The sequence below is a fragment of the Heloderma suspectum genome, chromosome 7 (assembly GCF_057233095.1).
Source record: "Heloderma suspectum isolate Gila_16-S chromosome 7, 16-S_ref, whole genome shotgun sequence".
NCBI lineage: Eukaryota > Metazoa > Chordata > Lepidosauria > Squamata > Helodermatidae > Heloderma > Heloderma suspectum.
Genome location: NC_139464.1, coordinates 50,778,632 through 50,800,531, shown reverse-complemented (window position 1 = coordinate 50,800,531; position 21,900 = coordinate 50,778,632). Strand labels below are relative to the sequence as shown.

The 21,900-nt window shown below is 41.8% G+C and overlaps 1 protein-coding gene across 2 annotated transcripts; it reads left to right on the top strand.

Annotated features, from left to right (window-relative positions):
• Positions 1 to 2,442: 2,442 nt before the first annotated feature.
• Positions 2,443 to 21,800, top strand: ACTR6 (actin related protein 6). Of its 2 annotated transcripts, XR_014784345.1 has the most exons (12): positions 2,443 to 2,550; positions 4,322 to 4,439; positions 5,510 to 5,578; positions 8,125 to 8,248; positions 8,384 to 8,519; positions 8,602 to 8,658; positions 16,082 to 16,180; positions 17,600 to 17,678; positions 19,481 to 19,652; positions 20,790 to 20,928; positions 21,122 to 21,329; positions 21,539 to 21,800. XR_014784345.1 is itself a non-coding variant. In XM_084810162.1 (11 exons), exons 1-11 carry the CDS (start codon positions 2,483 to 2,485, stop codon positions 21,249 to 21,251), a joined length of 1,191 nt encoding a protein of 396 aa, XP_084666288.1. In that variant the 5' UTR covers positions 2,443 to 2,482; the 3' UTR covers positions 21,252 to 21,800. The 2 variants fall into 2 exon arrangements, 1 of the variants encoding a protein (XP_084666288.1); XM_084810162.1 differs by having other exon boundaries at positions 21,122 to 21,800.
• The last annotated feature ends 100 nt before the right edge of the window (positions 21,801 to 21,900 follow it).

Here is a 21,900-nt window from a genome sequence, read left to right as displayed (position 1 = left end):
ATGTTACAGTAATGCTAGTCTTTAAAGGTGCTACAAAACTTTTCACCAAATATATACAGGTATACAAGTAAATTTCTCATATTTTCAACTGTGAAGAAATTTTCATTGTCTCAGGTTACACACAAAAAAGCAGCCATCACATTCATTAGCTAATTCCACTATTCATAGAACATATACTGCAGCATGAAAGAAAAAAGCAGCCTCATGAACACACAACTCACAGTTTTGATGATACTACAATGTTTAAATAAGCTCTCAAGCAGCAAAAATTATAAAGGACCTATGCATATTTCTCTTTTAGCAGCAGGAAAACACAAGTTAAGTCCTGAAAACCCAAAGGTCTCTAGCAATGGGTAACAAACCATGACTTGGAGAGTCTGCATTGCCAGAGAAAGCTGCAGATCTGTCTGAAACAACTGAACTGAGTACAGCACCGCTCTGCAGCTGAAGATTTATTAACCACCCACACCCAAGTGGATTAGAAGATGATGTATTTAAAGCGAGGCGTGCATAGTCCGAGTTGCATCCACCGAGCACAGCCCTATCTATGAAAACCCTTTTATAAATCTATGTTGTTGACAAAGCATTGCTGAAACCTGTCCTGATCAGAGACACAAGAACCTGAAATCGGATTTCCTGGTCGCTTTTTACTTCACAATTTTCACTCATTAGGGTGGTAGAACTAACAGGTGTTCATTGATTATGAAAATATTTTGGGGGGCTTTATCGTTGCAGATTTGCAGCGTAGACGCCAACCCTCCTACTATAAGCAAAGAGTTCGTGCTCTTTCAAACGCAGATCGTATTGTATGGAAGGCGGAATATGCTATAGACTTTTTTTAATGCTCTAAAAATGCTTTCTTCACGAGGAGGAAAGATGTCCATTATTACAGATCCTGTATTGCAGATAGTCGTAAGAAGGGGTGGGGCTGAGCGATATTATCCCTATATTACGGGAGGCTGACAAAATGTCACAGGTAGAGGTCTTCGCGGCACTACTAGATAGCACTTTTTGCATTATAAAAATGCAAAAAAAAATAGAACGAGTGCTTAAGATATTGCAAGTGAACTACTTTCACTAATGCTGTCCCCATGCGTCTCTCAGAGCAATCCGATACATGTCTACTCAGAAGTAAGTCCCATAGAATTCAGTAGGACTTATTCCAGGTGAATAGGTACAGGCTTGTAACCTAAATTACCTGAAGTCATCATAATTATTTGGAAAACAATAGAGCAAAAGCCATCGGATCTCTGATCCTTATGAAGGACTTTGCCTTGTTGCCTGCATAGAAACAGCTGGATAACGTAATGTTTTGTTTCACCCACAGAGATATAAACTAGTAGAGTGGGACATTCTATTAGTGATTTCCAGGTTCTGATAGAAGCCATATGTATATAATTATACATATTGCAATAAGCCATTTTTAAATGCTGCGAGGGTAGAAATGAGAGCTGTCCAGAGTAACCAATGCAGAAATCAAAGATTTTTACGTAGCTGACTGGACACTAGTGTGTCCGCCCGAAACAAACGGTGCCGGCAAAACAGAAGCGTTTCTCTTCTACCTCAGTTCTTGTTTCGAGCGAAACATTTAATTTTTTTTAATTTCTAGACATAACAAAAAATAGTCCTGCCTATGCAAATTCCAATGCCGATAGGAGCCATTATCACCTAACTGGAGGTTGGGTGCGGGTGGGAGGGAAGTTAAACTTGCAGTGTAGTCCAATATTAGTACACCTTTATTACGGACTGGAAGGCAAGCTGGGGCTGAAGGAGAAGCATTCAACAAGCCTGCAACGTAGGCCAGTGTTATTGCAAGATAGAAGTAGCGGTGAAGCTGGATGGAAAGTCTCCCGCCCAACAAAACCCGCTGAAGTTACAGCGATCTGCTTAAACTGCTCCCAGACTCCTTGCTATCCCAAATCAAGCGCTCAGTTGCACGCAGAAGCCTTGTACTCCATTGACTTGTATAGAGCCACGTTGTGCTTTTAAACATCTAGGAACTCCGCCGAAAACATTTTCACACGAAATAAGACCCAAGTTTAAAGGAGCAGAAACTCCCGAATCGCTGCTGCCTTCTGCTTCTAGCCGGACGCGCTAGTGATCAACTACAGCTACGCTCCAGTCGTCGATTTCTCCTTTGCTTTCAGGGGTTAAGTTCTCACTTCCGCTCTGAGAGAAAAAAATCAATTGAAACCGGAAACGCTCTAATTCTAAGCTTGCACCCGAGCCGTTGGCTGACGCGAGGAAAGCATGCACCGAAGGAAGAACGAGAGCTCTGCATTCTCCCACTTATTGTCCCGTCGGCGAAGTCCTCCGATATCCCATCATGCAACGGGACTGAGCCGCGCTAACCAAAGAGGAGGCGGCGAGGAGATGCGGCTCTTGGTGGTGACTCTGACGCTCCCAGCCTGTCGCTTGCGCCGAGAGTCTGCGCTTCCTACCAGATGGGGCGGAGTAGAAAGATCAAGAAAGGAGGAGAAAGATGGCGACCCTCGTGTTGGATAACGGCGCCTATAACGCCAAGATCGGCTACAGTCACGCTCATGTCAGGTAAGAAACGGGCTGGGTGCAACGTAATAAATTATTTTGGTACAGGCAGTTGGTGTGCCTGTGGTAGTTCTGGATGAGTAAAAGATTAGGAGTGTGCAGAAACAGCACATTTCTGAACAGTGAGCTGTTTAGTGGTAAAGTGGTTAATTTATTACAGACAAAATAATTCTGTGTTATACTGTATAAACGAAAGAATATGATCTTAATATATTTAATTAGAGAAAGCTTGTGCAGGAATATGCAGAACTCTGCGAGATCTGGGTTACAATTCACCACCACCAAGGAGGAGTGAAAGGTGTTTCCCTTCCTCGGAAGGGAAATGCAAATATTTCAACCACGTTAGATACCTTTCAGCCTAATTTACAGCAGCGTACATCTGGATGTATTATTTGGGTGTAGACTTTAACAATAATAAGCATTTGTGGCACTTCACATGTAATGTGTTATTACATACATTATAGTTAAAATCCAGGTCCTCATTCAGTTTTCCTGTGTACTTTCAAGGCTGCAATCCTACGTATGGGTGCTTGGGAGTAAACCCCATTGAAACTGCTGTGACTTCCTTCTGCATAAAATGCAAAGGATTGGACTGCAAGTCACAGTGGAAGTTGCAAGTAGCAAACTAGAAATTAGCTTCTTCAGCCTTGTAGATCCATTGATAATTTCTGATCGTTGCAAAACTCGGAACTAGTGCTCAACTCAAGTGTTGTTTGTATTCTACAATATCATTAGTTTTAATTCTTTGGGAAGATTTGAAAAGTTCTTGGTCTGTTTTCCGTTTCCTACCATGGATTCTGATTATTTTATTGGTTGAGGGGCCACAGTACTGTTGCTCCATGTAACTTTTCCCATAAGAAAAGCAAATGCAAGGCCAGCTCTGCCATGGAGCAGAGTCAATTGACCTGAGTCAGGCAGCACCATAATGAGAAATAGATGAAGGCAGGAATTGGTGTCTGCATGATGCAGCAACACTTTTTAAAGTGTTGGCCCTAGCAGAGGGGGGCACCATTTGTATTCTGTTTCTGGCATCAAAACGTCTTTGGTCAGCACTATGGAAAGTAGACGCTTCATAGTTTTTGCTTTTAGCCCTTTGATAATGTACTTGAACTAGTAGAACAATTCTTCTTAAGATTGTTTGTCTTGGTAGTGCATTCTTTTTTGTATCACAGAATACCAGTGACTGGCCAAGCAGCTGGTATTTCATGTGGGAGAACCCACACAGCACCCCAGTTTTATATTAATGCTATGCTGTGTGTTTAAATGGGACATAGGGTACTGCTGGCCAATTCTGCCCCACTTTCCAGGCATAGATTGGCACTATATCACTGAGTTGCTACAACAAAAAATTGTTAAAATAACTTTCAGAGAATTGCCATTTTGGTCTATTGTCCTCAAGAACAACAAAGCATCTTGTGGCATCTTAAAGACTAATACCTTTGTTCTGGGATAAGCTTTCCTGTATTTTAGCCCACTTCATTGGGTGCATGGAATGTTAACACTCCATCTGACATATGATGAAGTCTGCTATAGTTCCGTAAAGCTACACCAGAATAAATGTGTTAGTCTTTAAGGTGCCACAAGACTTTTAAGCTACAATCTTATACCCATTTACTTGAGAGTAAGCCCCATTGAATTCAATGGGACTTGCTTCTGAGTAGACATGAATAGAATTGTACTGTTAATGTTTTTGTTAGAATTAAATTTTCATCTGTAGATCACAACTTGTTAAAACATGTATTCAGGAAGCTGCTGTTTTTTCCCCTTCATACAGTGTTATTCCCAACTGTCAGTTTCGATCAAAGACTGCTCGTTTGAAAACATTTACAGCTAACCAACTGGATGAAATTAAAGATCCATCTGGGCTTTTTTATATTCTCCCTTTCCAGAAGGTAACTTAATGTAGTGGGATATCTCGTTACACAGATTGTAGGTGTAAGTAAGGTTTGTGTTTGAACCAATGTGGTTTTTAAAGAATAGTAAGGCTAAGAATATTCAAAGTATAATAAAAGTATGAAATAAATTAAACTCAGAAGGTAGAAAAATGCTTGCATCTGTAAAATGAAGCCTGCTATAACCTAAACAGGAATTATTGTTTTTACTGAGTTACACATCTTTGTAATTAGTAAACTGCAGTCCTGTACACACTTATCTGGGATTAAGTTCTATTGAACTCAGTGGAACTAACTAGAGTGTAGACATGCATAGGATTTGTTGTTGTTGTTTATTCGGTCAGTCACCTCCGACTCTTCATGACTTCATGGACTAGCCCACGCCAGAGCTTCCTGTCAGGTGTCACCACCCCCAGCTCCCCCAAGGTCGAGTCCGTCACCTCCAGAATATCATCCATCCATCTTGCCTTTGGTCGGCCCCTCTTCCTTTTGCCTTCCACTTTCCCTAGCATCAGCATCAATGCATAGGATTGCACTGTATGTAATAAACAAGAAATGGTCAGAATTTTACTTTGATCATCTTCCTTTTCTAACAGTAAAAATGTGTTCGCAGAGAAACTGAGAAGCTTCCATAATGCAATCTAAAGAGACAATGTATTTCGTATATCTGATTTTAAACAACTACATGTATCCAAATATTACTGAAATCTATGGGGCAGGTGCCCCAGTCCAATGTTGTAATGTACACACAATGTTCTTTTTAAAATTTTAAGGTACAATCTTATACCTGTTTAGACAGAAAAAAATCCTACAACTCCAGGCATTTCCCAGCTAGCTTTTTTCAGGTATAGGATTGTACCCTTACTTGAACTTGTGAAGCACTGCAGTGTATGATGTGATGTTCTTTTGTGTGTGGGCTGCCTTATTCACTTGAATGGAGGAAAACACCTTGAAGAGATTCCATTTTGGTTACCATCGGTAGTGTGTTGATCAAAGACTGAAGGATAGTGTGAAACTATAGAAATATCAAATAGTCAAACCAATAACTTTATATTGTCCTTAAATAACAGGGCTACTTGGTAAACTGGGATGTTCAGAGACAAGTGTGGGACTACCTTTTTGGAAAAGAAATGTATCAGGTAATTAAATCACTTTTCCATATCTTGAATACAGAGCCAGAAGAACGCCAAAAAAATTTGGACCATAGTAGTCGATGCACTTTCAGGAAGCTAGCGTAAGATTTTAATTACTAAAAAGAAGCTTCTGAATCATCTTTAAACTGTGAATGCCTTGATTTCAACAAGCCAAGGCATTCACTGTTTCAGTTAAAGCTTTGATTTCCGTTTCTACAAATATGCACTTGTTCAGTGTGGGTATTCTAACTATTCACAATGAAGTATCAGTAGATAAAATTAGTAGATAAAATTGTACACATTTGTTTGTGGGATCTGGAGATTTGGGAGTCAAGTCTTAGAGTAATTTTATTGCTCAGTGTTGAGTATTTTTCTCAGTAGAATTGGGGTTCAACCTGCTTTAATTAATATGCAGAATTTGGACCCCAACATTCATCATGACAACAATATTTCTCATGGCTTTTCTGGGTCATTATCTCCTAGCATGCACTGTGATGCATATCAGCAAGTCTACATTAGTTAGTTCATGTTGGTTTTTAAGCTTTTATTGTAAGATGCTGCATCTGAAAGGTAGTCTATAAATCTAAGTAATAAGTACATCTTGATTGGCATGCCTGCCCAGGACCTCTTGAGGCCACTAGTTATTATTAGAGGGGGTGGTAGGCTGCAGAAAGTGGCTATAGGGGCCACATGTTATTCATGGCGTAAATGCCTATTATTGCAGCCTGAAGGGAGTTATTGCAGGATATTTGACTGAACTTGAAGTAAAACTACTTTAACATGACAGCAACTATTTTTCTATCCCTAAAGTGTGTAATAAAGTCAGTAAGCTAAACATATAATACGGAATATTATCCACATAATTTTATACATGTCTACTCAAAAGTAAGAACATAGGAAGAGCCATGCTGGATCAGACCAAGGGTCCATCTAGTCCAGCATTCTGTTCACATAGTGGCCGACTAGCCGTCGACCAGGAACCCACAAGTACGTCATGAGCGCAACAGCACCCTCCCACCCATGTTCCCCAGCAACTGGTGTACATAGGCTCTGCCTCTGGTACTGGAGGTAGCACATAGCCATCAAGACTAGTAGCCAATGATAGCCTCCTCCAGGAATTTGTCTAACCACCTTTTAAAGCCATCCAAACTGGTGGCCATCACTACTTCATGTGGTAGCGAATTCCGTAGTTTAATTATGCGCTGTGTGAAGAAGGACTTCTTTTTATCTGTCCTGAATCTCCCACCAGTCAGCTTCATAGGATGACCCTGGGTTCTAGTATTTTGAGAGAGGGAGAAAAATGTCTCCCTCTCCACATTCTCCACACCATGCATAATTCTGTAGACCTCTATTTTGTACCCTTGCCCTCCTTTTTTCCAAGCTAAACAATCCCAGCTATGGTAACCTTCTGTCATAGGGGAGATGCTCCAGCCCCTTGATCATTTAATTGCCCTTTTCTGCACCTTTTCGAGCTCTACAGTTCCAGTTCAGTTGGGCTTACTCTTGGGTAAGTGAGTATAATATTGTAGCCTGAATCACTTAAGGCACAATCCTATGGATACTAGACACCGTCTAAACGGCCATAGGATTTTTCAGTTCCCAGAAATCTGACTCCCTGCAGCCTTGTAGGAGGCGCAGGTTGTCCCCAGCTCCATGCTCGTAAGAACAGTGTGGAGCAGCTGAAAAGGGGGCGTTCCTGGGGGCAGGGCGGGGACTCCAGAAGTGCTGGTATGATGCTTCCTATGTGCTGTCCAGCCTCCCCCCACCCCACACCCCTGCTCCAAAATCGGCTGTCTAGCTGCAAATGCAGGGTGGCCAAAGTACAGAGGAGAAGATTCCCCCCGCCCCATGCCCTGCATTGGATAGTTGGCTGCCTCCGAGTTTGGAGGCAGCCAACTATCCACATAGGATTGCGTCCTTAATCGATTAATCACTTGCCCACTCACTAGAGTTACCTCCATAAAAACATGTAGGTTATACAAGTTCGATAAAACCTACAGTTTTTCAGGTAGGTGTACATTCTAGCACTACTGAGAGCTAATATAATGTAGTAAGTGTAAGTTAGGAGAAAATCCCCAGTTCAGTGGTTAAATCCTACATTGCGCTACCAGAAGTCCAGTAGTGCAGTGGGATCTCTCCTCTTTACTACAGCTCTCTGCTCCGCTTGAAAATCTGTTCTGGAGGGTTTCCGTACCCTGAGAGCAGATTTTGAAGGCACCTGGGGAGCTGCAGGGGAAGAAGGGTAATCCCCCCTCCCAGTTCTGCTGACAGAACTGCTTCCATCAGTGAAAAGACACAATTGGATTCAACCCCAAATTTCACCTTAGGCAATCCACTCAGTCCTCAGTATTCCATATGCAATAGGGAAACAATCCTGAGTATCTTACAAGGATGTTATAAAGATTTCTGAGATAGTGTATGTAAGTGCTCTGAAATGTGCGACATATGTGGCTACTATTATAAGTGTCTGTATTAATAGGCAGTGATTCATTTTATATAAACGCTTCTTTTTCAAACATTGCTTCCAAATAATGAGATCTCTTCCTACACAGGTAGACTTTGTTGATACCAATATCATCATCACAGAACCTTATTTCAACTTCAGTTCAATACAAGAATCCATGAATGAAATATTATTTGAAGAATACCAGTTCCAAGCAGTTCTCAGAGTAAATGGTGAGAGTTAAGTCCTCATTGTTCATTTTTCAAAAAAATATGTTTTTGCAACTTGGCATTGGTATGATACTTCTCATGTTTATCAGTTGTTAATAACTTTAACTGACATGATGCCATGCTGGTATTGTATTTCAGCTGGGGCCCTCAGTGCCCATAGATACTTCCGGGATAACCCATCAGAACTATGTTGTATCATTGTGGACAGTGGCTATTCTTTTACACACATTGTGCCTTATTGTAGAAGTAAAAAGAAGAAAGAAGCAATTATAAGGTAAAATGGTCATCTTTTATAAAAAGGGGTAATCATGTTTTTAAAATATATGACAATTTAGGATGATTTTTCCTATCCCTAGGATTAATGTTGGAGGAAAACTCTTAACCAATCATCTAAAGGAGATCATCTCTTACAGGTAAAGCACTAATTAAAAGTTATTATAATCTCACCTAGATTTTATTGTGATAAAAATATTTTGTTGAGTTTATAGGGCAAGGAGCAGGCTTCAGTATATCCCCTTGTCACTCTCACCATGGTGAGTGTGGCACTACCTACTACGAAGTGTGATGTATTGGGAAGTGTGACGGGCAGCCAGTCTTCTTCCCAAATGTAAAGCTAGAGAAGTGGGCAGGGATTATCCAGGTAGTCATGTGGCAGTCCCCCCGGTTCCTCCTCCTTTCCAGCTCCAAAGTTGGGAGGAAGGATGGGTATTGTTTGCAGCTGCAGAGAGCACACATCCCTACTGGCTTTTCCTGCACCAGCCACTTCTTCAAAGTTAACAGGGAATATTTATACTAATAGGCAAAACCAACTGGGATATGCTGAGTGGACTAAGCCCTGCCCTCTGTTTGGAGGTCAAATTTCAGATTGTCCTACATGGTGGTGGATATAAGAACTTTTCTATTCTTCTATGCTCCTAGCATCTCCAGGTCTTTCAGTGTTAGGTGTTACCAGTGTGCCAATACTAAGTGACCTCTAGAAAGGCCTAAGGATGCTAGAGGGGATTCTGAAGTGAGGCAGAACTCATGGGAGATTCCAGTAAGTCTCTTCCTTCCCTTCTGTTGTTGTTTCAAAAACGATCTTAAGATCCATCCCAAATTCCAGCTATACAGGATTTGACAGCAGTCCTGATGTATGTTCCTCTGAGGCTGGGTTCATAACTAAATGGTGTTAGATACTTACAGTAATTATTTGCAAGGGTGTGCCTTATTTCTGTACTATTCATACATCTTTTAACAATATGTGTATATAATGCTATTTTTTGTTGACTATAGAATCATGTTCAGTCAAAGTGTGGGATTGTAGTTCTTTACAAGTTGCCATTACATTTGGCATAAGTAATAATGCTAGCCCTACCCCTATAACATTCACACAAACAAATGGCATAGAACTTATGGATTTTCTTTAGAGAATATCCTGTCCTGCTGTCAGATCACTTTAACTCTTTTTTCAGTGTAAACAGAACAAAGCATCAAGGTAATTTTTTCCCTACAATTCAATCCTGTCCATGTTTACTCAGAAGTAAGTTCCATTGGACTTGCTACTCTCTAGTACATGGATGGGGCTGCCAGGACTTCCCATCTGGCCCATTAAGGTTTCCTGTGAGGCCCCTTTCTGAAGGCAGCAGTCTTGGGCAATTCCATCCTCATGGTGCGCTGGGTGGGGAGAGAATGCTACAGTGGGGATGAACATGAGGTGCCCTCCGTGCTTCAGCTGACTGGCATGGATCAGCTGACGAAGAGACGGAGGCCCCATTTTCATCCTCTTCGTTGTGTGCTAGATGGGGAGTTTTAAACCTCCCTGCCAAACATACTGCAGTGGAGATAAAAATGATGCCCCACTCCTCAGCTGATCTCTGTGGTGTGTGTCTGAGTTGAATGTACATGTGAGGTGGAGAGAGTCAGTAGCCCCACCCCCTGCTGTCATGCTGCACCTGACATCTCTCCCTGGCACATATGTCCTCTGTTTCCCCTTCCCTGCTCTAGTAAATGCAGTATTAATCTGAAATAATTATTGATGTGAACATGTCCAGGAAAATACAAAGTACTGCCAGAGATCATAGCCATTCCTTTTCTCAGAGACAGAGGCCTTTCCTCATGGTATTTGTACTGCCAGTTCAATAGAGACTTGTTGTTGTTGTTGTTGTTCAGTCGTTCAGTCGTGTCCGACTCTTCGTGACCCCATGGACCATAGCACGCCAGGTCTTCCTGTCCTCCGCTGTCTCCCGGAGTGTGCTCAAGTCCATATTCATTGCATCGGTGATGCTATCTAGCCATCTCAACCTCTGCTGTCCCCTTCTCCTTTTGCCTTCAATCTTTCCCAGCATCAGGGTCTTTTCCAGTGGGTTTTCTCTTCGCATAAGGTGGCCAAAATATTTGAGCTTCAGCTTCAGTATCTGTCCTTCCAATGAGCACTCAGGGTTGATTTCCTTTAGGATGACCTGATTTGACCTCCTTGCAGTCCAGGGGACTCGTAAGAGTCTTCTCCAGCAGCACAGTTCGAAAGCATCGATTCTTCGGCGCTCAGCCTCCCTTATAGTCCAGCTCTCACAGCCATACGTTGCTACAGGGAAAACCATAGCTTTGATTGTACGAACCTTTGTCGGCAAGGTGATGTCTCTCCTTACTATGCTGTCTAGGTGTGCCATAGCTTTCCTCCCAAGGAGAAAGTGTCTTTTAATTTCATGGCTACAGTCACCGTCTGCGGTGATCTTGGAGCCCAAGAAAATAAAATCTGTCACTGCTTCTATTTTTTCCCCTTCTATATGCCAGCAAGTGATGGAGCCAGATGCCATGATCTTAGTTTTTTTAATGTTGAGTTTCAAACCAGCTTTTGCACTCTCCACGTTCACCCTCAACAAGAGGCTCTTTAGATCCTCTTCGCTTTCTGCCATTAGGGTGGTATTGTCTGCATATCTGAGGTTGTTGATAATTCTCCCGGCAATCTTAATTCCGACCACTGATTCATCCAACCCGGCGTTTCTCATGATGTACTCTGCATATAAGTTAAATAAGCAGGGGGACAATATGCAGCCTTGTCGTACTCCTTTCCCAATTTTGAACCAATCGGTTGTTCCATGTCCAGTTCTTACTGTTGCTTCTTGACCCTATTACAGGTTTCTCAGGAGACAGGTAAGGTGGTCTGGTACTCCCATCTCTTTAAGAATTTGCCACAGTTTGTTGTGATCCACACAATCAAAGGCTTTAGCGTAGTCAATGAAGCAGAAATAGACGTTTTTCTGGAATTCTCTTGCTTTCTCCATAATCCAGCAAATGTTGGTGATTTGATCTCTAGTTCCTCTGCCTCTTCGAAACCCCGCTTGTACTTCCGGTAGTTCTCGGTTCGCATACTGCTGAAGCCTAGCTTGTAGGATTTTGAGCATAACCTTGCTGGCATGTGAAATGAGCGCAGTTGTATGGTAGTTTGAACACTCTTTGGCAGTGCCCTTCTTTGGAATTGGAATGTAAACTGACCTTTTCCAGTCTTGTGGCCATTGTTGAGTGTTCCAAATTTGTTGGCATATTGAGTGCAGCACTTCAACAGCATCATCTTTTAGGATCTTAAATAGCTCAGCTGGAATACTGTCATCTCCGCTAGCTTTGTTGTTAGTAATGCTTCCTAGGGCCCACTTGACTTCACTCTCTAGGATGTCTGGCTCAAGTTCAGTGACCGCACTATCATGGCTATCAGGGACATTCAGATCTTTTCTGTATAGTTCTTCTGTGTATTCTTTCCACCTCTTCTTAATCTCATCTGCTTCTGTTAGGTCCCTGCCTTCTTTGTCCTTTATCATGCCCATCTTTGCACAAAACGTTCCAATGAGATCTCCAGTTTTCTTGAAAAGATCACTAGTCTTTCCCATTCTATTGTTTTCCTCGATTTCTTTGCATTGTTCATTTAAAAAGGCCTTCTTGTCTCTCCTTGCTATTCTCTGGAAATCTGCATTCAGTTGGATATATCTTCCCCCTTCTCCCTTGCTTTTCGCTTCCCTTCTTTCCTCAGCTACTTGTAAAGCCTCCTCAGACAGCCACTTTGCTTTCTTGCATTTCTTTTTCTTTGGGATGGATTGAGTTGCTGCCCCCTGAACAGTGTTACGGACCTCTGTCCATAGTTCCTCAGGCACTCCATCTATCAGGTCTAATCCCTGAAATCTATTCCTCACCTCCACTGTATATTCATAAGGGATATGATTTAGGTCATACCTGAATGGTTTAGTGGTTTTCCCTACGTTCTTCAATTTAAGCCGAAATTTTGCAAGAAGCAGCTCATGATCTGAGCCACAGTCAGCTCCAGGTCTTGTTTTTACTGACTGTATAGAGCTTCTCCATCTTTGGCTGCAAAGTACATAATCAGTCTGATTTCAATATTGACCATCTGGTGATGTCCATGTGTAGAGTCACCTCTTGTGCTGTTGGAAAAGAGTGTTTGCTATGATCAGCGTGTTCTCTTGGCAAAACTCTATTAGCCTTTGTCCTGCTTCATTTTGTACACCAAGGCCATGCTTGCCTGTTATCCTGGTGATTTCTTGACTTCCTACTTTAGCATTCCAATCCCCTATGATGAAGAGGACATCTTTTTTTGGTGTTAGTTCTAGAAGGTGTTGTAGGTCTTCATAGAACCGATCAACCTCAGCTTCTTCGGCCTCAGTGGTTGGGGCATAGACTTGAGTTACTGTGATGCTGAATGGTTTGCCTTGGATTCGTACTGAGATCATTCTATCGTTTTTGAGATTGTACCCCAGTACTGCTTTTCCCACCCTTTTGTTGACTATGAGTGCTACTCCATTTCTTCTAAGGGATTCTTGCCCACAGTCGTAGATATAATGGTCACCTGAATTAAATTCGCCCATGCTTGTCCATTTTAGTTCGCTGATTCCCAAGATGTCGATGTTCAATCTTACCATCTCATGCTTGACCACCTCCAGCTTACCTTGATTCATTGACCTTACATTCCAGGTTCCTAAACAATATTGTTCTTTACAGCATCGGACTTTCTTTTCACCACCAGACACATCCACAGCTGCGTGTCCTTTCGGCTTTGGCCCAGCCGCTTCACTCTTTCTGGCGCTACTTGGAAATTCCCTCTGCTCTTCCCCAGTAGTATTTTGGACACCTTCCGACCTGAGGGGCTCATCTTCCGGCGTCATAACTTTTAACCTTGTGATACGTTCCATGGGGTTTTCTTGGCAAAAATACTGGAGTGGGTTGCCATTTCCTTCTCCAGTGGACCACATTTTGTCAGAACTCTCTGCCATGACCTGTCCGTCTTGGGTGGCCCTGCACGGCATAGCTTATGGCTTCACTGAGTTACGCAAGCCTCTTCGCCACAACAAGGCAGTGATCCATGAAGGGGTCAATAGAGACTTAAGCACACCTAAATAAAAAACTCTATGGACTTGTACAATTAAGGCCTTAACCTGCAAACCTAAACACCCTTATAGAACAATCCTATGCCTGTCTAATCGGAAGTAAGCCCCATTGCATGCTGTGAGGCTTATTCCCAGGTAAGTGGCTATAGGACTGCAGCCTTAATAGAGAGTAAACCTCCTAGTGGGGCTTACTTCCAAGTCAGATACGTAGGATTGTGCTGCTGCAACATTAATACTGGAAAGCTTCATTTAGCAGCAAATCTTAAATTTAAGCAAATGCTCATTTAACACTAGTAGAAGACTAGTAACAAAAATTATGGAAGATAAGCTATGTATTTTTTAATTTAGGTTAACTATAATCATGCTTTCCCCCTATTTTTAAAGTGGGTCCCTACAGATGGGGTTTATGAGAAAAGCACATATAGGGAGGACCCCTGAAACATTCAAGATAAATGCACTTACAGCAAATGTTGGCAGAAAAAAACTTTTTTTTTTTTTTTGCTGCCATCCTAGAGTAATGAACTGGCAGAAGAACTCTCAGAACCACTGTCTATTATCTTTGAGAAATCATAGAGGATGGGTGAAGTGCCAGATTACTGGACGAGGGCTAATGTTGTCCCTATCTTCAAAAAGGGTAAAAAGGAGGAACCTGGAACTGCAGACCAGTCAGTCTGACATCAATCCCTGGGAAAATTCTGGAGCAGATTATAAAGCAATCCATCTGCAAGCACCTTGAAAACAATGCAGTGATTACTCGACGCCAACATGGATTTGTCAAGAACAAATCTGCCAGACGAAACTGATCTCGTTTTTTGATCAGGTAACCTACCTTGTGGACTGTGGGAATGCGGTGGACATAATATACCTTGACTTCAGCAAAGCGTTCGACAAAGTGCCCCATGATATCCTGATGAGCAAACTAGCTCAAAGTGGGCTAGATGAAACAACGATCAGGTGGATCCACACTTGGCTACAGAATCGGATTCAAAGAGTGCTTATCGATGGGATCTTCTCAAACTGGGGAGAAGTAACAAGCTGGGTACCACAGGGCTCAGTCCTGAGCTCAGTGCTCTTCAACATTTTTATTAATGACTTGGAGGAGGAGGTGGTGCAGGGATCGCTGACCACATTTGCAGATGATAAACACTGGGCGGGATAGCTAATACCTTGGAAGACAGTGTTCTTGATAGACTGGAGCACTGGGCTGAAAACTACAGAATGATATTTAATAGGGATAAATGCCAAGTTCTGCACCTAGGAAAAAGAAACCTAATGCACAGTTACAAGATGGGGGATACGTGGCTCAACACTACAAGCGAGAAGGATCTTGGAATTGTTGTCGATCACAAGCTGAATATGAGCCAACAATGTGATGTGGCTGCAAAAAAGGCAAATGCTGTTTTGGGCTGCATTAATAGAAGCATAGCTTCCAAATCCCAGGAAGTACTAGTTCCCCTCTACTCAGCACTGCTTAGGCCTCATCTGGAGTACTGTGTCCACTTCTGGGCACCGCACTTGAAGAAGGATGCAGACAAGCTGGAGAGGGTTCAGAGGAGGGCGACGAAGATGGTCAGGGGACTGGAAACAAAGCCCTATGAAGAGAGACTGAAAGAACTGGGCATGTTTAGCCTTGAGAAGTGCAGACTGAGGGGAGATACGATAGCGCTCTTCAAGTACTTGAAAGGTTGTCACAGAGAGGAAGGCCAGGATCTCTTCTCAATCATCCCAGAGTGCAGGACCCGGAATAATGGGCTCAAGTGACAGGAAGCCAGATTCTGGCTGAACATCAGGAAAAACGTCCTGACTGTTAGAGCAACATGACAATTGGACCAATTACCTAGGGAGGTGGTGGGCTCTCCCAAACTGGAGGCATTCAAGACGAGGCTGGACAGCCATCTGTCAGGGATGCTCTGACTTGGATTCCCGCATTGAGCAGGGGGTTGGACTCGATGGTCTTATAGGCCCCTTCCAACCCTACTATTCTATGATCGGAGGAGCAACCCAGCAGGGACTGCTAGTTAGTCTGAAGGGAGCCTGCCGCTTGCCGTGGTGCCATTCCCTACCCCTCACAATTCTATCAAGTCTGTCACTGTAAAAACAAACCTGATAGCAAAAGTGAGACCTCAGGACCTAGAAATTCCCATACTTTCAACAAGGATAAGCTATGCTTGAAAGGGAATTTTAAGCCCTTGTTCTACTAGACATCATAAACTGGCTGGGTTGCCAAGCTGTTCCTAATCGCAATTTATCAAGAAGCCAGATAAAGAAGTGCAATGTTAAGAACATTCATTCCTCCTCTAGGTATCATTTGGTTTAGTAGTTAGCATGCATAAATGGTTTTTTTTCATAATTAAGCTAGTAGCGAACTATAACATCTATGCTTAAGTAAACCTTCATTTAACGCTCATAATAGACTGGCAATGAGATAAAGTTAAACCTAACATTTTCTAATTTTTTGTGTATTTTATAGACAACTCCATGTTATGGATGAGACCCATGTAATTAATCAGGTGAAAGAAGACGTCTGTTACGTTTCACAAGACTTTTTTAAAGATATGGAGACTGCCAAGTATGGTTTTTATAATGCTAAGTACAATTTATTGTCATTGTCGAAAACTTGTAGATTTTATTATGTAGAGCCTGGTCCTGAAAAACAATGTATTATTAAATATAAAACACCTTTGGTAAGTGTATCTCCTGTACAAGGTTTAAATGTAAGTCTGGGTTCGTCAAGGCTTAGCCCTGAAACAAGTTTTGTAATGAGCATGTATGGGGTGCTTTTTTTTCTCCTGTGATCCTACTAGAAATGTGAGGGCCTGGAAAAAATGGGGGGACCTCCCCCCCAGCAAATTTTCCAAAATTCTCTGGAAAATTTTATTTATTTATTTATTTTTCTTCCCTTACACCTCCTTATTTTCGGGGGGGGGGGGTTCTGGGCCATCACATCTCAAGTCCCCACAACCAGACCCTACATATCTGGAAATTGGTATCAGTGGTGTGGAGTGGGAAATTTTCCTTGAAAAATATTCCAACAGAAACTTTTCTGGTGCTTTCTTTTACTGTGGAAAGTTTTCTATTCATATGTTCATTAGTAACAATGAATGGATGCCAATTGCAAATTCAGTATTAGGCGAACTGGGCAGTTTCATAGTTGAAATTAATGTTTTTCAGGTGATCTTCTCTATCAACTATATGAGAAAATACTTGTCATTGAAATACATATATGTCTCAGTGTGAAATGAGATAAGTAGTGATAGCCAAACTGAAGGTACCCCAACGTTAGTGGATGAGAGCTAAACTCTGTCAAATACTTGGGTGTACTTGGACACAAAATGATCATGGGGTATGTTGTTTACTAAATACAAGTAAAGTAATCATGCTAAATTAGATCACCCTCTAGGGCATCTGAACATTTTCCAGTACAAACTGAAAATCTTCTGATGTAAATATTCCTACGCAAATTAGTTTAATTTGCATAGGGAATTTTTCCAGTTCAGAATTTTCTGGGAAACCCACATCACTGATGAGCATAAAGACTCTCGAGAGGACATTTCAGCCAGACTTGACTTTGTAGTCTGATTCAGTGGGAGAGCCAGTCACTTACTGAAGCAACTGCAATGGTTCTGTGCTGTTTTCCAAAGCATCCTCTGGCTCTGTTTAAGGTTCACTATCTGTATGCACTGAACTATATAAATTATGCTATATAAATTATGATGTGTGTGTGTGTGTGTGTGTGTGTGTATGTATCAGGACGGTGACAATGATGAAGGGCAGAACTTCCTATGCAATGTTTTCCTTCCTCATTTTGGGAGGCCAGCTTCACACTTTGAGAGGCCAGCTTCACATTTTGAGAAAGTTGGACCCTGTTAAGGCAATAAATAAATACTTGCATACTTAATAAATACTTGCAATGGGATATGCTGTTTGGGGGAGTTTTGAGAAATTGTTAACTTTATAATGTATTCTGAATTCCAACAACCTATTCCAGATTGAAAGGGGAAGAAAATACAGTAATGCTGGACTATGTTTTACCAGACTTCAGCACAATCAAAAAGGGGTTTTGTAAGGTAATTGTGTAAAAATAACGTAATCTTCACTTGGTTGCTTGACAGACAGGGCCAGTGAGCAAGTGGTAGCAACGAGAGGAGGAGCAATTGCAGCTGGTGACAATGGTGGTGAGAAGGTAGACTCACAGAGAGGAGCCCAGTGAGGGTGTATTGCCCAAGGACCCTCAAAAACCTAATGCTGCCACTGCTCACGTATTACATTTGTATGCTAATTGTTGTGCATAAATCCAATTAGCAAGTGAAGTGACCATTACTAGCCCTAGGAGCAGGTTAAAGGTAAAAGGTTCTACCTAGTTAGAAAAAGATGTGGACTTAATTGCCATCCTGAATGGATAGGTCCATACTCTTAAAGTGCAAGCCTATGCACATCTAGTCAGAAGTAAGTCCCATTGAGTTCAATTGGACTTCCGGATAAGTATTGCAGCCTCTTCAGTCCTGCTGTGTTGGCCAGAAGTGGTAACTCAGTACATGCTGTTCCAAGATAACTGGGTAAAATTGTACAGAGGAGACTCATGTAATGTTATTGACATGGGTTCTTTAGTTCTCTGGAATATAGCCTGTTTTGTGCATGCTAGGTTTTGACAAGAGTCTATATAATACAAAGCCTTTATTTCAATATACAGCAAAGGTGGGGAATCTGTGACCCTCCAGATGTTGTTGGACTCCAACTCCCATTAGCCCCTTTCAGCATGGCCAAAGGTCAGGGATGATGGAAGCTGGAATCCAGCAATACCTGGAGGGCAACAGAGTCCTCAGCCCTGACAGACAGATTAATTCTATAACTGATTTAGAATATATTGGCAAGAAAGCTTGTGTGCCAAAGGATGGAAAACTATTTTGGAATATTTTTCTCTGACTTTCAATAGTGCATGCTCCCTCTAACAGAAAATATTACCTTGTCTAGTTTGTGAATCTAGTAATAATGTATTTTTAATATCTGTTCTCAGGCCTGATGTCAGGAGTCAGCAAGGCCAGGGAACCGCTGAGGGCCCACTGGCTCAGGAAGACCCATCCCTGCTGACCCCTAAGACCGTCCACTCACCACTGCTGCCGCCCATCCCCTGGAGAGTTGCATTGACAGGGGAAAGTGGCTGATGTGGCTCTTCAAAGAGCTGGCCAGTCCCAAATGCCTGCCTCTGGTGGGTCCTTCCTTCCACCAGGAACAGCTGTCTGTCCTCTGTTTAGCAAGAGGTAACAGAGGATAGGTAGCTGCTCTGGAGGAAAGGTGTCCTGGGAGATCATCCATGACACAGGCGAATCCCTGGGGACACTTCTCCAGTCTCCACAATGCCTGGCTCTGAGGAAGGACCCATCAGAGCCAGGCATTTGACAGTAGATGGCAGTGAGAGGAGGGGAGGGTGTTAATGTCAGGAGTGGCAGCAGTGAAAGCAGTGGGAGGAGGGGCAGGGGCCTAAGGCAGTACCATGCCCAAAGGCATTCAGAAGTGTGGCAGCATCCCTGTCTGGTATTTTAGGTTAGATCTTAAATACTGACCTGGATCCAAAGAGCTGCTTTATACACACTCATGAGCTTGGGGATGTCCAGTAGGATTTTACACAGGAAATTCCATGCCATAGCACATGCTACTTTAGAAAGTGCTAGTGTCTTATCTTGTGGCATGGTGGGCTGCTGTTCAAGAATCACAAGCCCAAAGTTCCCTTAAGCATGCTGAACTAATTGTACAGTTCCTTGGATCCCACCTACTAAATGGGAAGATGTGGTGCAGTATGTAGAATGATATAAATGATGAAAGATGGGAGTTATCATTCTATGTATTTATAATGCACATCTGTTTGATTTAGCCAAGGGAAGAAATGGTGTTAAGTGGAAAATACAAAACTGGTGAACAAATACTTCGTCTTACAAATGAGCGGTTTGCAGTTCCAGAGATACTCTTCCATCCTTCTGATATTGGCATTCAAGAAATGGGAATTCCTGAAGCCATTGTTGATTCAATTCAGAACTTGCCAGAAGGTAGTTTTATTAAAAACAATGTAGTGTACCCAAAAATCTAACTCTAGAATATGTTGCATAGTGATACGTTGTTTTCCTTCAAAAGCCTCATTGTCTATAACTATTTTAATATTTATATTTGGACTCATTATTTCACATCTGTAGCATCACAGATGTAAAACTTGTAGATTAAAAACTTTTATAATCCACCATAACATTTATCTTCTCTAAATTAAACTGCTCCTTACTTTCAAGAACTCAAATTATGACTCTTGCAGTAACAAATCTAATAAAACCCTTAAAACAAAATCTGCGTAAATATCTAGTTAAAATGGAATGATACATACATCATAAGGAAAAGCACCATTATTTCTTGGCATATTGCTGTTGTAAAATTGCCATAGTTACCTGTGCATTATCCAGACTGCTGAATTAAGGCAGTTTAAATGCATCAGAAATTGTGTGGGAGCCATAGCTTTATTTTAACAACTCACTCTTCAAGTTGAAAGCAGATAATTTATTTTAGTAGAAAATTTCAGTATGTACCTAGGGATCATGGTGCCTCCATTATAAGTGCATACATTCCAGTCTAAGAACACAATCCTAACTCTGCTCAGATGGCTGTCCAAGGTGGATTAAGATGGGGTGGAAGCACCTCTGTGCTGCAGAAGAGCTATGCCAGTACAAGGAGCATGTCTGCTATTCAGGCTCCTGTTATGCCCACGGAAAGCTTCCAGGGCATAGATCTATTAGAGGTGCTCCTGCCAGTGGCAACCCCCAAAACAGGGTGTGTCAGGGATGTGTTGGAGGTGTCCTTGGACCCAAAGCCCCTTTGGTCTCCTGAGAGGCACCAAGCTCACACCCATCAATAATGCCAGCATGAAGTTGCTGTAGTTAATCCTGCCCCATTGCTTCCAATGGGGGGATTTTTTTAAAAAGAGATCCACCTGGCCTCATTGTGGGACACACACAGACACGCGCCTCCCCCAATACCACACACCTTCTGCCGTGGCTGGCATGAGCTGGCAGGCTTTGAAAGTGGGGAATAGTCCACCACTTCACTCATCTCCCTCTCTTTAGGATTTTTCTGCCCCTTCAAATAAAAATGAAGATATTATTGCAGAATATTAAATTATCTCCATCTGGTCTTCTCTACAGAAATGCAGCCTCATTTCTTCAAGAATATTGTTTTGACTGGGGGAAATACTCACTTCCCTGGCTTCAGAGATCGTGTTTACTCTGAGGTTCGATGTCTCACTCCAACAGATTACGATGTTTCTGTTGTTTTGCCGGAGAAGTAAGTAGTCTTTTACTTACTGATATAGCTTCTGAATTGTCAAATATTGTTCTTTACATTTTGATATTCCATTTTCTAATAGCAATTTAGGTGGTATCCACTCTGCTCCTGTTTGGTATTGTCAGCCAGTATTAAACTACTTTTAACCAACTGTGTTTTTGTTTTACACAAGATTATTTTTATTTACTTTCAGCCCTATTACGTATTCCTGGGAAGGTGGAAAGCTGATTTCTGAAAATGATGATTTTGAAGATATGGTAGTAACAAGAGAAGACTATGAAGAAAATGGCCATAGTATATGTGAAGAAAAATTTGATATTTAAATGGATCACTTAGATATGACATTACATTGTATATATTGTATGTAATTGAACTGGCAAGTTTACTTAAGCTGGAGTCCAGTGGAGGCTGGTGGCTCTGATTTCAGTGCGGCTCTGGTTCCGTTATGGGTTTTAGTTAGAACTAGCCAGAATTCTAAAGGAGCTATCCAAGGTGCTGAACCTAGTTTGGGTCTAGGGATCAGCACCTTGGATACCTCCTTTAGAGTTCTGGCTGGTTCTGACTAAAACCCAGAATAGAATCACAGCCCCACTGAAATCAGAGCAACCAGCCTCCCCTGCTGGAGCCATGTTCTAAAATTCTAGACCTGAAACTGTATTGTCAATTGAAGTACTATATGTAATACTGTACTTATTTTTATAAATGAGTAGCCTATTGGGTTTTTCCTTCATGTTCCTGGCCACTTAAATCCAGATAAAAGATGAAACCTGAATGCAAAGAGGTTAACTTAAAATATATCCATAAAACTGTCCCTTAAATTAATGTGAGGATATTCTGTATCATATTGAAATAACACATTGTTATTTATCCAACATGTATTTGAATTTTTTTAATTCTGGAATAGAGAGAGATGGTTATATAGTGACTGGTCATAAGAGAGCTAGATAGTCGATGAAAAAGTCTAGGCTCTGC

What these genes read in the sequence shown, in the direction of transcription:
- ACTR6 (XM_084810162.1), top strand. Translation starts at nt 2,483, where the DNA reads ATGGCGACCCTCGTGTTGGATAACGGCGCCTATAACGCCAAGATCGGC. An exon ending in TACAGTCACGCTCATGTCAG is followed by an intron (nt 2,551 to 4,321) that starts GTAAGAAACGGG and finishes CCCTTCATACAG; the next exon opens with TGTTATTCCCAACTGTCAGT. An exon ending in AAAGATATGGAGACTGCCAA is followed by an intron (nt 16,181 to 17,599) that starts GTATGGTTTTTA and finishes AACCTATTCCAG; the next exon opens with ATTGAAAGGGGAAGAAAATA.